At 45.0% G+C, this 14,591-nt stretch overlaps 1 protein-coding gene across 1 annotated transcript in view; it reads right to left on the reverse strand.

Moving 5' to 3' along the window:
• Positions 1–3,764: 3,764 nt before the first annotated feature.
• KCNH1 (potassium voltage-gated channel subfamily H member 1) overlaps positions 3,765–14,591 on the reverse strand; it is a gene marked incomplete at both ends in the record, with an annotated part of 176,237 nt that continues 165,410 nt past the window's right edge. Inside the window, one exon of the mRNA XM_080616670.1 lies at positions 3,765–4,613. Within this exon, the coding sequence (XP_080472796.1) occupies positions 3,765–4,613 (849 nt within the window). The remainder of the gene's footprint in view (positions 4,614–14,591) is intronic.

Below are 14,591 nucleotides of genomic sequence, written 5' to 3' on the forward strand. Positions count from 1 at the left end.
CAGGCTCTTCCTCTCAGCTGAACCCCCATTCCCTTGTATAGCAAAAGATGGAACACACCATCTCTTTTTCATTAACGCAGGTTATTTAGCAGGTTCTTACATAGCAGAAGCACTGTCCCAGAACACAGGTAAAGCTGAAGCTTTGTGTTTTCTCCTGTTTCTTATAGTACATACATTTGTTAAGGGCCAGAAGCCTTATGTTCAGAGATCATTCACTTCTAAACTGGAAAATAATGTAAGTGAAAGGGCTTGGCCAACATATAGAGAGAAACAAGAGGAAAAGGAAAAGCTGACAAATAAAGACCAACTAGCAATGAGAGTGGCTATTCGCACCATCCAGCCACAGGCATCTCAGCGTAAGGCTCAGTGGAGAAAGACAGATCTGTAACACAGGTGCTTTTAGCCACTCTGAAGGAGAAGGACTGCACTGGCAGAGCCTGAGCACTGCAGCAAAGGGTCAGATGAATTCAAAGGAGTGACTACTCCCATAGCAGGCAAGGATTTGCCCATTTAACCACTCAACAGACCAAAGCTCATCCTAGATAATGTATTTTTGTCATGTTCTCTTAGAACACCATTACTGAGGGTTGGTGCAGGCTCCTACAATGAGTTTTAGTGCCTGCGACTCCATAAAAACATAATAAAATGGGTCTAATCCCAGCTACAGCTGTGCAAATCTGAATGACATGGTCTGCTGTCAGCACTGGCCTGCAGCTGCCACGCTGAAGGTATCACTGCAAGGAGCAGAGTTTCTCTGGAATTTCAGGACCATAACAAAATCACATTTGGCCATAATCTTTAAAGACATCAAGTTTTAAGTGTAGTTCCAGAGTGTGTTACAGTCTTTGAAGGCTTTATAAATTGATTATAAATGGCTTTTATCACAAGAGCCTCATAAAAGCCTTAAAAAATGACTCTGTGCTGCACCGACCCGCTGTCCTACGGGTGTGCAAGGTATCGTGTTGTACTGAACTCCAGGCTACAGGACAAGTACCTCCATCAACTGTGGACATATCCACCTTTATTCACAGCTGTGGCTAGTTGTGGGGCCTCCAGGGCTGACCCTGCCTTGGCTCCACACAAGTCAACCAGCAACTCCAGCATCACCTTTAACAGATTCCTGAGGGCACATAACAATACCACTGAGAACCATCAGCTCGGTATCAGCAACAAAGGGCCAGGTAACCACATGTAGTTCCATGTCTGCACTGCAATTCTGGAGATACTAGGTGCATACTTTGGAGGTTATAAACATTTCCTCCTTTATCTGCCTGGGATAAGTTCATTTCCATGTTTACCCAGCTGCAGGTAACTGAGTGGCACCTTCACAAAGCGCTTGCTAAGCTCAGCAAGGCTTTCAGGCTGTCAAAGATTTTATGAGGGAAACTTAATGTCAGGAACATAATGCTGATGAGGAATTTGTCTGGATCAGGAAACTGGCTCCAAGCCAATCTCTAAAATCTTGCTGGAACTTTTGGGCATCAGTTATCCTTGTATATCAATACACAAATGAAATAGGGCACAATTTCATTATCCAGTCAATTTACAGTCTGAGGAGACTGGAAAGAAAAACAATCCCTCAGCAGTTTCTAACTGAAACCATTACATATGCACTTCTTAGGGCAATCATCCCATAGCTATTATAAGCAACTGTTGCCACGTGCAGTGATTGCACCACCAAACACTGGGCTTGATTTTGGTCAAAGAGCCTTCCTCTGTACTGCGTGTCTGCAGTGCGCAACTGCAAAAGACAACAGTTACCACTGGAAAAACCTAAACATGGAACAACAAGTAAATTAAGGAAATGGCACCTTGGTTCCAGAGCAAGGAACCTCCCTAATGCCTTCCCTTGTGGGAGGGAAAAGGTAGCCTCCAGATCTCATCCTGATAGCTGTTTCTTGGGAATATTTCAGTCCTTGGGAAAGAATTTACAACCTGTGGACACTTCCCTATGGAAGTAAGGTTTAAGACCCTTGAAAGCCTAAACTAGCTGCCTCTGGACCCAGAAATGGTGGTGCTGTGCTTGGCATAATCAGCATCTGCTAGCAAGTGCAGCTACTACAGGAGCAGGCACCAGAACCTGAGCTGGTGGCTCTGCACAGCACGTCCTCACCGCTGCTGTAGTTCATCAGAGGACCTCACCCTTCCCCAGGGACGTCTGGCCCAGTTCTGCATTGCACCGTGCAAGCATCAACCCAGCAGAAATCCCTCCCTTGCCTCCTCCTTACTTAACGTGAACAAAAATCTTCCCCCTACAATCATGTGGGGTTTGTGACTGACTTAGTACGGTGGAGAAAGAATGAGACTTCACTACTCCTGCACCTACTGCCATAAAAAATGAAAACCCCAAAAAGCATTGCTTCTGAGCTCTACCCTACTGCTAAGTAAGTAGTGAACATACTGGGTCAGTGAGACAATATACTGTGAGGGTACACCTATCTCCCAAGGTGCTCACCCAAGCCATGACACCAGCTATGCTACCCGATCTCATGAATCATGAAGAGAAGTTTTGGTAAAGTGCTTCCATCTTCCCCCCACAAAAGTTACAAAAATACAACTTTTGGAAACATCTCCTTCTTTAAGAAGCAGATCTTTTTGTTTCCTTGCTACAATAGCACTTGTGTACAGTAAGCACTGTATTTCTACCTCTACTATCCATTTGCGTACTAGCTGGAATAGATCAGGAACAATACATCTGCATGTAGAGGAAAACGCCACAATCTAAAATCTTTACAAGTTCTGTGAGAGCCTTTGGCTACAATGAACATTACTAAAGCAGGAACTTCTGAAGAAGAACAATGTAACAAGAATTAAAAGAGCAGATGTAACAAAACCAGGACAGAAATGTCACAGTGTATTTTCATGGGGAGGCCAATCTGCAGGGCCTGTTACTGATGTTCCCAACCCGTGGTGCAGTGAGGTGTGCTCACTGCACTCCCAAGGGCAGGAGCTCAAAGCAAAGGTTACAAATGTTCAAAGACATCTGAGACAGAAGCCAAGTTTGGGAGACACAGTATCCTTTACTCGGTAAATGAGGATGTGGAAGGTCCTATTTAGTAACATACAGACCTGAGGTACCATGGCTATTGTTCAGAATGTTGTTAAATGTAATTGCTTTATAGCACTATGTCAGTTTGCAATGGTGAAGTACAATTTTTTTCCTCTTTTTGGCCCTTCCTCGGCTACCCAAAAATAACTTCACTACTGAGTAGCACTCATTCCACTGAAAAGAAATAATACACGTCTACTGCTCTTTGTGTTATCAGAGATACATGAAAATATACTGTGACACTCACCATGCTGGACAGGTGACTGAGACAGTGACAGCAGCAGCAAAACCAACCCCACCAGATGCTGACAACACAAGCACCCTGGCAAGTGCTTATTCACGCAGGCAAAACCCGAGCTGTCGATGTACGGCATGCTCCAAAACCCCCAGCGGTCACCTGGCGCCCATGGGGACGGCTGCTGCTGTCAGAATTCTTATTCCAGCATCCTGAGGGAGAGAGGGGGATTGGGGAGGGAAATGGGCACCAATGGAGAAAAGAAACTTGAAAAACTGTACCCTTGCTGTCAAAAAGGCTTCAGAGTCAGCTGCCATCTTGACGTGACGTTGCAATTCCTGGTACCGTACCTTTTTGGACACGGGGAACATGCTTTAGTGAACTGGTCCCTCGCTCGTTTGCAAGAAAGGTTACATTTAAAATGTTAGGGGGGCTGTTTCTTTGTTTGTTGGGGTTTTGTTTGTTGTTAAAAGAAACACCTCAGCTAGCTCCAAACATGTCTTTTTCTGATTCTGGAGACTGGGGCCTTGATATTTCAAGCAACTCCTGTGGTGACTGGGAGCTTCTTCTTGAGGTTAATATCCTAAGGATCTCAGCGAGCTGTTTTTCTATATTGGTCATTTTTGTGTTTAAAGCCTTGATGTCCTCTTTCAATTCATGTTTCACTTCCAGCATGGTGGCCTGAAGAGTCTGTTCTGGGATGGGGTAAAAGGAATGCTTGACCTCGGTGAGGACCGGGCTGCGGTCCTGCGGGCTTCTCGTCTCCCCAACGTTATCCAAGCGCAAGTCACTTTTTGTAATGCCACTATCACAAGAGTCCGTCTTCTTCAGGGTAGCTTCTCCCGAAGCTTTAGTTCTCTCTGGTAAAGTCTCCATGGACTCTGCTTTAGACACCTTGTTCCAATCTTCACCTTTCCCACAGGCGTCTTTGAACTTGGCCCAGCCTTTTCGTCGGGGGTAGTCCCCTGTCACTTTACATCCCACGTAGTCCGACGTCGGGGCCTGCAGCTTCGCTTGGTCAGAGGCCCCAGACGTGGAAGCAGACTGGTAGGACACGGGGGTCGCCGGGCTCTCCCGGACAGTCACGACGCTGGCTTTGACCACCGAGCGGGCTGAGGAGTGCTCCCCTAGAACGCTCCCCTTCTCCACGTCCAGGTCATCTGGCTCCCGGCCCCTCTCTGCTGCGAGCCGCGCTTCCTTCTGCTGCCTGAACCTCTGGAAGAGGCGGCGGACAGGGTGGTCTGGGGGCAAGATCAGAGGCGCCTCGTTCTTCCTCTTCATTCTCTCCTCCTCTTCACGTTTGACATCGCTGATCTTCCGGAACACGATCTACAGGGGAAAGGAGATTTCAACTCTGTGATTAACTGCACATTGTTGAGGGGTGGAAGCAGAGAAAGAGCTATTGGAAAGAATTTATTTTAACTGACAAATGCACAATCTCTGCACATTTACAGCAACATTTTCAAGTGTCTTATCTTGTGTCTTTCCTTATTTAAGAGCATACACCATCTGTCTTATATCACCAGGGAAAAAAGAAAGCAGAGCAAGATTTCTGCAGTTGTGAGAGGGCAGCAAGGAAGCGCCATTGGAAATAAAATGAAACCACAAAGTTGTTCTATTTTGTGTTACAAGTGACTTCTTATATTTGTTTTCATGACTCGATAGTTTAGCACCAAGTTTCTCATACTACAAAGAGCCATTCCCCTCTCTTACATCAGTTTCATAGAATCACAGAATCATAAAATAGTCAGGGTTGGAAAGGACCTTAAGATCATCCAGTTCCAACCCCCCTGTCTTGGGCAGGGATACCCCACACTAAACCATGCCACCCAAGGCCTCATCCAACCTGGCCTTGAACACTGCCAAGGATGGAGCATTCACAACCTCCCTGGGCAACCCATTCCAGTGCCTCACCACCCTCACAGTAAAGAATTTCTGCCTTAGATCTAACCTGAACTTGCCCTCTTTCAGTTTGAACCCATCACCCCTTGTCCTATCGCTGCAGTCCCTGATGAAGAGTCCCTCTCCAGCATCCTTGTAGCCCCCTTCAGGCACTGGAAGCTGCTCTGAGGTCTCCACGCAGCTTCTCTTCTCCAGGCTGAACAGCCCCAACTTTCTCAGCCTATCTTCATACAGGAGGTGCTCCAGCCCCTGGATCATCCTCATGGCCTCCTCTGGACTTGTTCCAACAGTTCCATGTCCTTTTTATGTTGAGGACACCAGAACTGCACACAATACTCCAAGTGAGGTCTCACGAGAGCAGAGTAGAGGGGCAGGATCACCTCCTTCGACCTGCTGGTCACGCTCCTTTTGACGCAGCCCAGGATACAGTGATGCCATTTATCGTGCTATGCAAAAGGTCTGATATTATTTTAGTACAGCTTGACCAACGATGAGGCCAATACAGCACAGATTCCAACAGCAGTTTGCAAAGTGCTTCTTGCCTTTCCTTCCTTCCCACACCCTTTTCTAGAAGCAGCTTGGGGTGTAGGGAGGAGGCAAAGCTCAAGTCAATCCCACAATAGAGGAGTGGGTTCTGTGAGACCTGTTCATGGCTTGATTACTGCAGAAGCTTGAAGAGCTTCGTGTCTTGATTTATTTATTTCTATGGAAAAGGGGGCATTTTTGCACAAAGAAACATCAGTTTTCTGTCTATATTCCTAATTATATCTTCCTGAGCCTGTAGGCAAAGCAATCTCTGTGGGAGCAGCCCAATGGTCTCATGGTGCTGACGTAAGTGCCCCACACAACCCCAAAGTGCAGCCAGGCAATGCTTCTTCCCTGGAGTAGACCACAACACATTCCCTTCAACATGTGTTTTACACTGGTATTGGCATCTTCCAAGACAGAGAACTCCAATGCGGTATTAAAGGAGAACCAGAAGTAGCTGGTTTGAAAATGGGAGGTCCCTTAACCTGACGTTTCCAATACAGAGTATAAAAGATGTAACCCCCTGCTTCTACTGAACAGTGATACTTAATCTCTTCAGCTGCTTTTGGGAAAATCCACTCAATGTCCTTACACTGCAGTGCAGAAATAACTTTCAGCTTCAAACAGTTATTAGGAAATGTGTAAATAAAGCCATCCCTCTATCGCAGACAGATTTAAATTAAACTGAACATAATAAGCACTGCTTCACTGGCACACGCAAAAATACATGTTTCTCCAGACTGCAATGCTTCTTGACAGATTTGTCATTGTGAAGCAGGGAATAAACATCTTAACACTGTGTCTTTGGAAGGAAGAAGTTGTCAGACTTGGCAGCATTTTCCAAATACAAAAGAATAAAATTAGCAGGAAGGGTATTTTATTCCCAGGCTGCAATTAGGAAACTAAATGTGAAATAAAAGTAAGAAAACAGGGTATTGACAGTCTTTTTTTCTTATTCCCTCAGGAAACTCAGCCTGCAGTGAGCTCAGTAGAAAGCAGCGTAATCCTTAGAAATGGAAAGAATAGCAGTCGCTGGGAAGGGAGAACCATAGAATGGGTTGGGCTGGAATGGACCTTAAAGGTCATCTAGTCCCAAACCTCTGCCACGAGCAGGAACACCTCCCACTGACCTATGGATCTAGACTGTGTGTCTTCTTTAAATGCTCAGAAGTCACAATCACAGGCCTCATCAGGAAAGGCACTTGGGTGCTTGACAGAGGTAGAGGCCAAGCTGCTTCACAGGGTCCTTGTCTAGGCCAAGCCCTGCTCCATGCAGCCCGCTCAGTACCTCAGCTACCACTCTGGTACCACTGCAGTACCTCTCCCTATGTAATTACTGTCTTTCATAACACAAACGGACAAGTTATTGGACAGAAGCTGCCCCTGCTACAGCACCATACAGATGAGGGGGCAATGGAACAAGTCTCAAGCAGTAACTTACGCCTAGCTCAACCCATACTTGTAGTAGCCACTGCATTTCATCCCGCAGGCAGCATGGTCTCCGTGGAGCACACAAAAAGCACATTTACTAGCCAGTGTATAAACACTGAGAGGTAAGTTGTAAGTGGTGCCTATCACCCTACTGCCTTGCTGCTTTCCACCGCACTGCCTTAGATGAGCCCTGCTGATGCTAAGCTGTGGAGAGCTGCCATCAGCTCTCTCACTGTGTGGTGGTCAGCCTCATGGCCCTGAGCATACCTCCACTTCTCCACCTTCACGAGATCAGACTGGAATAGAACCAGGAACGTGCCTTTGCAATGGGTAACTGCTACCATGCTCATGATACCCCTAATTTCCTTTTTCCATATGAACGCCAGCTGCAAGGCGAATACACCACTGCAGCAACCGCCTGTGTGAACGCACATGCACAAGCCTCAGACCTCCCATCCTGCTTGACATCTTTTACAGGTATATATTCACGTGCATTGCAAATCAAACCCTTGCACATTTGCCAGGGGACACAGCCTCCAACTCTTGGGTTGGCTTCTGTTAACCAGCTCCTAAGACACTGGACAGACACCAGTCAGAGAGCAGCCTATCTTTGGGAAGACCAGGCAAAGCTGCCACTGGTGTCCTCTTTTGCAAGCTCCCCAGTGCCATATTTTCTCAAGACAGCTCCATATTTATGTAGCAAGCACAAGTGCTATAACTATGCAAAGCTCAGCAGTAGCTGAAAATACTTCACAGAACTGCATTTTGGATTTTTGCCTTTTTTTAAGATTAAATGTGAGTCCTTATAAATAAATATACAAATAACTGTTTTAAATGGACTGTTTTCTTACAATGACTGAGGAAAAAGCAATCGTTAAGTGGTTAAACAGCTTCCGCAGCATCTAAAGTATCAGAAAATGTGGTAGTTATGCTGATGTACGTACACCTGCTCCCACAAGAGTGCGAGTACAAAGGAAAAGAAAATAGGTTTCATTTCTTATATGGAAGAGAAGTCATGAAGACACTTCAGAGAACCTGTGCTAAGTTGGCCATTAAAGCTGAGGAATGCCTGACATGCTCTACAACAGCACTATCTCATCATACCAGATGCAAGTATAGACACAGTAATTTAAATGCCTGCTTCCTTTACACAGAGATGGGAGTGGGAGCATGAAGAGTATGTCAGGGGTGTATGAAATCAGACATGGCATGAAGAGGGGCAGGCAGGGATTGATTATACAGTGTCTTACCCAATATGAAAAGTACAGCATCAGATGATAGCAGGAGGAGTCTCATAAAAACCTCACACAGGAAAGTTTTGTTCTTATTGCCTCCTTAGGCATCCCTAGGCAACCCTAAGTAATTACACAGGCTAAATCTGGAACTGCTGCCTCGCTCACTACTAAGGAAACATTCCCAATACAAGTGACAGAAGTGCCAGAGGGAAACAACATCAGAAAAAAAGACAATAAAGTCTTGAAGATCTAAGCTTTAAATACCTGAGCAGGCTGTTCACCTATTTCAGACAAAGGTTTACACTCACTACCCCCTTCACTTGTACATAGGGAGAGGCAGGACCGATGTGCCATTTAGTGTGTAGTACCTGTAGATTTGATGTAGATTTGACATCACTTTGGAACTTGCCCAGGTTTGAACGAAACAACTAAAAATGGCACGTTGGTTTGGTACAACAGGGAAGACCACTGCACATGGGGAATGAAGAAGTCCACTCTCTCTGGTTACTCTTGTAACGAACAGGCAGCTGATGGGTTTCACTGTCTCTCAACTGTTGGTCGTCCACAAACGACACTAGAAGGACACTGCCTGTTCAATCATAGCAAGTCCTGTTCTTCAACACTCTGCATGCTCCCAGGAAGGTGTAACCAAGAGAAGGGAGAGGAAGTAATGTATTAGCAACTGTACTGTGGTCTTATTAACTGATTGTAAATGCAACCATTGTGCCACAACTGCATGAGACAGACTTAAAGATCAGGGCGTGCTTAAGTCAAAGCAAAAAAGATACTGAAAACCTTATCCCGTCAGATGCTAAAAAAGACCTGTCTGCATCTGAACAGGAAAGGATCTTTTGGTCTTATGCAAAACCATCCAAATTTCTTTGCAACTTTGATTTGTAAGAACTGATTCAAACCCCACAGGAACGGTTAGAAATATGGATTTCTTAATGTTTTGAATCTGTCATCAGGGAGTTACAATTATGAGGGTCCTTGTCACAAGGCTGCTTCTATTATTAGCTCCGCAAGCTTCTTGTCTTTCCACCTCTGTAGCATGCACAAATCTGCAAGATTTGGCAGGTCTTTCTGAGCATTAACAGCAAGTAGCATGGCAGCGTTTGCTTCTGGTGCTTAATAATAATTGTCTTTCACGGATACAGAAACATTTGCAGGCGCTGGAAGTGCCAGATATCATAAACAATTAAAAGCTTAAATTACTTCAGACGGTGCTCAAAGAAAATGGACTTCAGTGGGAGGAAAACAAGCACAAAAAGGCGTTTATTATTATGCAGTCCACCTAGGATCTGCCAAGAAGCAATGAAAATACCTTCAGGCTGATATTAGTCCGATGAAAGTTGGAGCCAACCTTCCTTTTTGTTTCTTAAGAAGAAAGCAGGAGAAAACAAAAAGGAAAGAGACAGAAGGCTTGACAATAAAAATGTTTTTGACATTGATGTTAAAGAAACCAAAGCCCCGTGTGATCAACATGGACTATGAGGATGAAGAATCCCTATAGCAGTGTCAGGGAAAATGGTGGAGAAATGAGACTATGTCTTTTGCAATTACATGGGATGGCTTTCTCAGAAAGGAGGGAATTACTGGTCCTACCTTCTCTCAAAACACAGGATCAACAGTGCAGGCTCATGAAGCTTTCCATCCAGATTTGCAATGGGTTTCACTTCCATTATCTATTACCATAGACAATTCCTGGGTTAAATGCTAGTGTCAGGTGCACCTCTGGATTACAGAGGTGTGACAAGGTCTGTAAGTACATGGGTCACGTTCACAACAGGTGAGGTGCAGATTCCATGATGCAGTTTATGTTTCAAGGCACACTCCTCAAAGTCCACATACCTGTTAAAAGGCTGATGCAAATTACCCCATTTGTAGTCCCATGTTGTTTGTCTTTGACCCTGGCTTTCAGCAAATCATAGAATCCCAGATTGGTTTCTGTTGGAAGGGATCTTAAAGCTCACCCAGTTCCAACCCCCGCCATGGGCAGCGACACCTTCCACTGGAGCAGGTTGCTCCAAGCCCCTGTGTCCAACCTGGCCTTGAACACTGCCAGGGATGGGGCAGCCACAGCTTCTCTGGGCACCCTGTGCCAGCGCCTCAGCACCCTCACAGGGAAGAGCTTCTGCCTCTTATCCAGTCTGAACCTGCCCTGTTCATCTCAAAATGATCTGTGCATGGGACTTGGGGCTACACAAAAAAAGCACAAGTCTGCACTAATGTTGCAGATGTCAGTAAGTTTCCTCTAGGTTTACAGGCTACACCAGCAGAGTTTGGGTTCTGCTTCCGAAGAGGAACACGCTTCTCTCCAGTTAATGTCACATTTCTCCAAGGCACCCCCAAACATTTCTAGTTTTGAGTAATCATCTGAAAACTCAAGGCAAACTCTGATTGGGAAGGCCCTGGCAGTGGGGCCGTAAGGGAGTGCTGGTGTCAGGAGTGCTATCAGTCAACCTCAGGCATACCTGAGACACACAGAGTCCAAAAGCCAATGCGTGCATGGGCACAGCCCTTTTACATCTCCAGGAAGTCCTTGTCCTGTGGAGAGTCAACCCTGCCCTTCAGACAGAGCAGTACCTGCTTCCTGTCCAAAAATCAGACTTCTGGATCATTAATACACAACTGCTTGGAAGAAACAGAACTTTGTAATTGAAAGAGCAACCCCACTATGCAGATTAATAGAGGTAACACGTTTTCAGTCTATACAGAACATCTGGGCTAACTGTTACTGTCATGAGCACCACTGGCTTCAACAGCACTGAAGCTCTCCTCTGTGACAGCATAGCAGTAGCCTGATTACAACTTCCAGAAATATTGACTTGAATATTAATGTTTCATCATGTCACTAGTATTTAGTTAGAAGTTCTGCACAACTCAAGGCTCTACTCCTTTATGTCAACCTCCTCATTCGAATTCATGCATACATGGCTGTGTGAGTACTGAGAGGAAAGGAAACAGATTTTGCCAAAATGCTACTGAAAATAGGACAGAATTATATATCCAGAGTGGAAGTAATGTGTCCATTAGTGTAAGTAACAGACAAAAACTGCCTGATCTACAACAGGCTCCCTAGCAAGTTTTGAGGCATCAAGAGATGTGCCTTCTCCAAAACAGGCTGTAAAACCTTGCCATTAGTAAACTTTGACAACCACATAACTAAAACCAAATGCATACCAGTGACAGTAATTTGGATGGACATTCACAACTACACCACGTTATAGCTCATTAGCAATCTCCTTCATTAACTTAGAACAAGAGAGTAATAGGAAAAATCACTGAAATGTATATTGCTAAATATCTAGTAGAACTCCATTAATTCTGAGAGGACAGGTAGCTATTACAAGCAAATACCTAACATGTAGCCAAGGGCTTTGGGGCAATTATACCAGATCTAAAGGGGGAATGTTATCCCACCTGAGTACTACTGTCTGTCAGAATGTGAAATGCTCTGCAGGAGCTTCTTGTCTATAGTAAATGAGGAAAAAAGAACGTTTGTGCTCCCTGCCTGCCAAATGTCAGCAGTTTCCAGCAGCAACACCTATAAAATACTGTCTTCATGTTTGTTTGGGTGGGGGGTTTGTGCTTTTTCATGCATTTTTAGCACGGAGGGTGCTTTTGGATCTGTGTACGCACAACAGACAAACAGCTCATACAGACTCATCTTTTACTCCAGATCAACACAGCACCTTCATTCTTGGGCAGACAATGCTGCCTCAAAAACTGCTTTAAGGAGAGCCCAAGGCACAGCAGGAACTTACCTCTCTGTCACCCGAATTACAACTACACAGAATGTCATATAATGTGTACAACGTGCCTTGTCAAGAGTCAGAGCCTGTTGCCCCAAGCTCCCTGTGGCTCCCTGCCATTTACCAAGCATTTCCTGAAAGAAATCAGGCAATTTGTGTGAGTCAAGGATTTGGGATTTCTCCCCCACCCCAACTCAGAGACAATTTCACTTGAGATCTGAAATAGATGCAGAGCTTGTAGAGCTGAGGAAAGCAATGATGTGTTGACATAACAGTTAACTTGTATAGTTTGTTGTCAGTGATTCCATTCTACACTAGCTTGCTGCTACAATAATTTCCTCTTAGCCCTTGTCTTTCCTTCACGCACTTTTTTGCCTGCTTTCATTCATCTGCTTTCTGTCATTAGGCTTATAGTGACTGACAGGTATTTTACTTTCCAAGAGGGTATCAAATGCATTTTCAAATGTATTCAGGTCAATCAGGCACCATCAGTCCCAAGAGCTTAACAGTCATCCAGGTACCTTTGAATGCCCCCTCAAACCAATCCACACAAACACAATGCTCTGTGTCCCTGATGGACAAGGCTTGTGCAGCTGAGGGTTCCTTGCATAAATTGCCTGAGATAGCGTGAACTGATCTGTACGTGTCTCTCTTCAAGTTAACAGGCTTAAAAGTTCAGCTCTAATACTGAAGAAAACCAAACTAACCTGCAGTTCTGCATAAAGAAGAATACATCTTCCACCAGAGCAGGTAACCCCATACGGCTGCACCATGCACACCCAAAGGCCCAGTGACACTAAGCTGGTCTGTCCTTTCCCTCTTGGATGACACCACATGAGAAGGAAACCAACCGTTAATAACTGAATGAGAACCAGCAATAAAAAGTACCTTGTTTGCTATTTCCCAAAGCAGCTGTCAAACCTCTTCAGCCCTAACAGCCAGGAGCTTAAAACCTTGAAGGGAAGGAAACAGTTGACTGTAGTGAGTTGTCTCAGCTATTCTCATTACAAGGAGCATCTCTAAGCCAGCAGTTCCTGCCAGTCTGCTGCAGCCCAGTTGCAGCTGGTGATAGGTGATGGTGCTGCCCTTCCTGTCAAGTGTCACAACTGATGGCTGTCTCCTGTCTAAGAAATGCATGGGTGAGCTAGTTAAAATAGCCAAGAACTGACAGATCCCTCCATACAATCTCAGAGAGGATCCTTTAGAGCTGTACTTCCTGACTCTGTTTCAGGTATTTTTGTTCTGTAAAAGCATGGTGCCATGGTAAATACAGATTCCAATACTGACAGGTGGATGCGTTCTGTCTTCTCAGTGCATTTCATTCACACATCTCCAAGTGGTTTACAGCAATTCCTCAATCCTCCGAATATGACCAATGTCATTATTTACTCTTTGCATAGCAGCCATACTTAGAATTGTATTAGTCTTTCACCTTATACACACACAGAGAACAAAATGCCATTATACAATGAGGCAAAATGCCCTGTTTCACAGGAAGGCATCACATGCGCGCTGTATATTGCAATGCCTGCCGTCAGCCACACAAAACTTTATGAGCAGTTTGAAAAGTCACTTGTGCAAGATGCCCCTTTCTGTGGTGACTGGTAAAGGTTCACCCTCGCAAGTTGCAGATGAGAGGTCCTCAATACAATTTGTCAAGGCAGTCGTAATTTCAGCACGCTTAAACATTCCCAAATTTACCCTGAAGAAGAACACTGCTCTAGAAGAGGAAGACCAGGATAATTCAGCACAGCCACATTGTTTCCTCACAACCAGACTGAAATAATCATTACAAAAATCTTTATGATCACGCATATTAAAAGTATTACAAAATTAAATCCGAATATTGAAAAGCTCTATATGCCAACCTCTATTACCACAAGCAGCTGGAACTGCAAGCTCTAGACTCCCTGGCATCATCAAATGTGAGACTAAAACTGTCTTTGGCCCAGCCTTTATTTCATAGAATCATGGAATGGTTTGTGTTGGAAGAGGCCTTAAGGCTCATCAAGTTCCAACCCCTGCCATGGGCAGGGACACCTTCCACTAGAGCAGGTTGCTCCAAGCTCCTGTGTCCAACCTGGCCTTGAGCACTGCCAGGGATGGGGCAGCCACAGCTTCTCTGGGCACCCTGTGCCAGCGCCTCAGCACCCTCATTTGCATCACACCTCTCACATACAGATATGTATTCACAATGGTATATGCATCTCCAAACACCATTTCAGTCATCATAAATTCCAACTGCATTTGCAACTACTTTGTTAAAAGGTTTTGTTTAGAAAAATTGGGCCTGCATCTGACTTTTGTATTACAGGGTCACAGTGTTGGCTTCTTTTTCCTGAGTAGCTGAGAACACTCACAGACAGCAGAAAGCAAATCCCCTTTCTTCCTCTGCCAAAAGGATTTGAATACCCTTTCAGGAGCATGCTCCAGTCACCACATTATGGGGCAGGGCT

This window comes from Psittacula echo (genome assembly GCF_963264785.1).
Source record: "Psittacula echo genome assembly, chromosome: 4".
NCBI classification, from domain to species: domain Eukaryota; kingdom Metazoa; phylum Chordata; class Aves; order Psittaciformes; family Psittacidae; genus Psittacula; species Psittacula echo.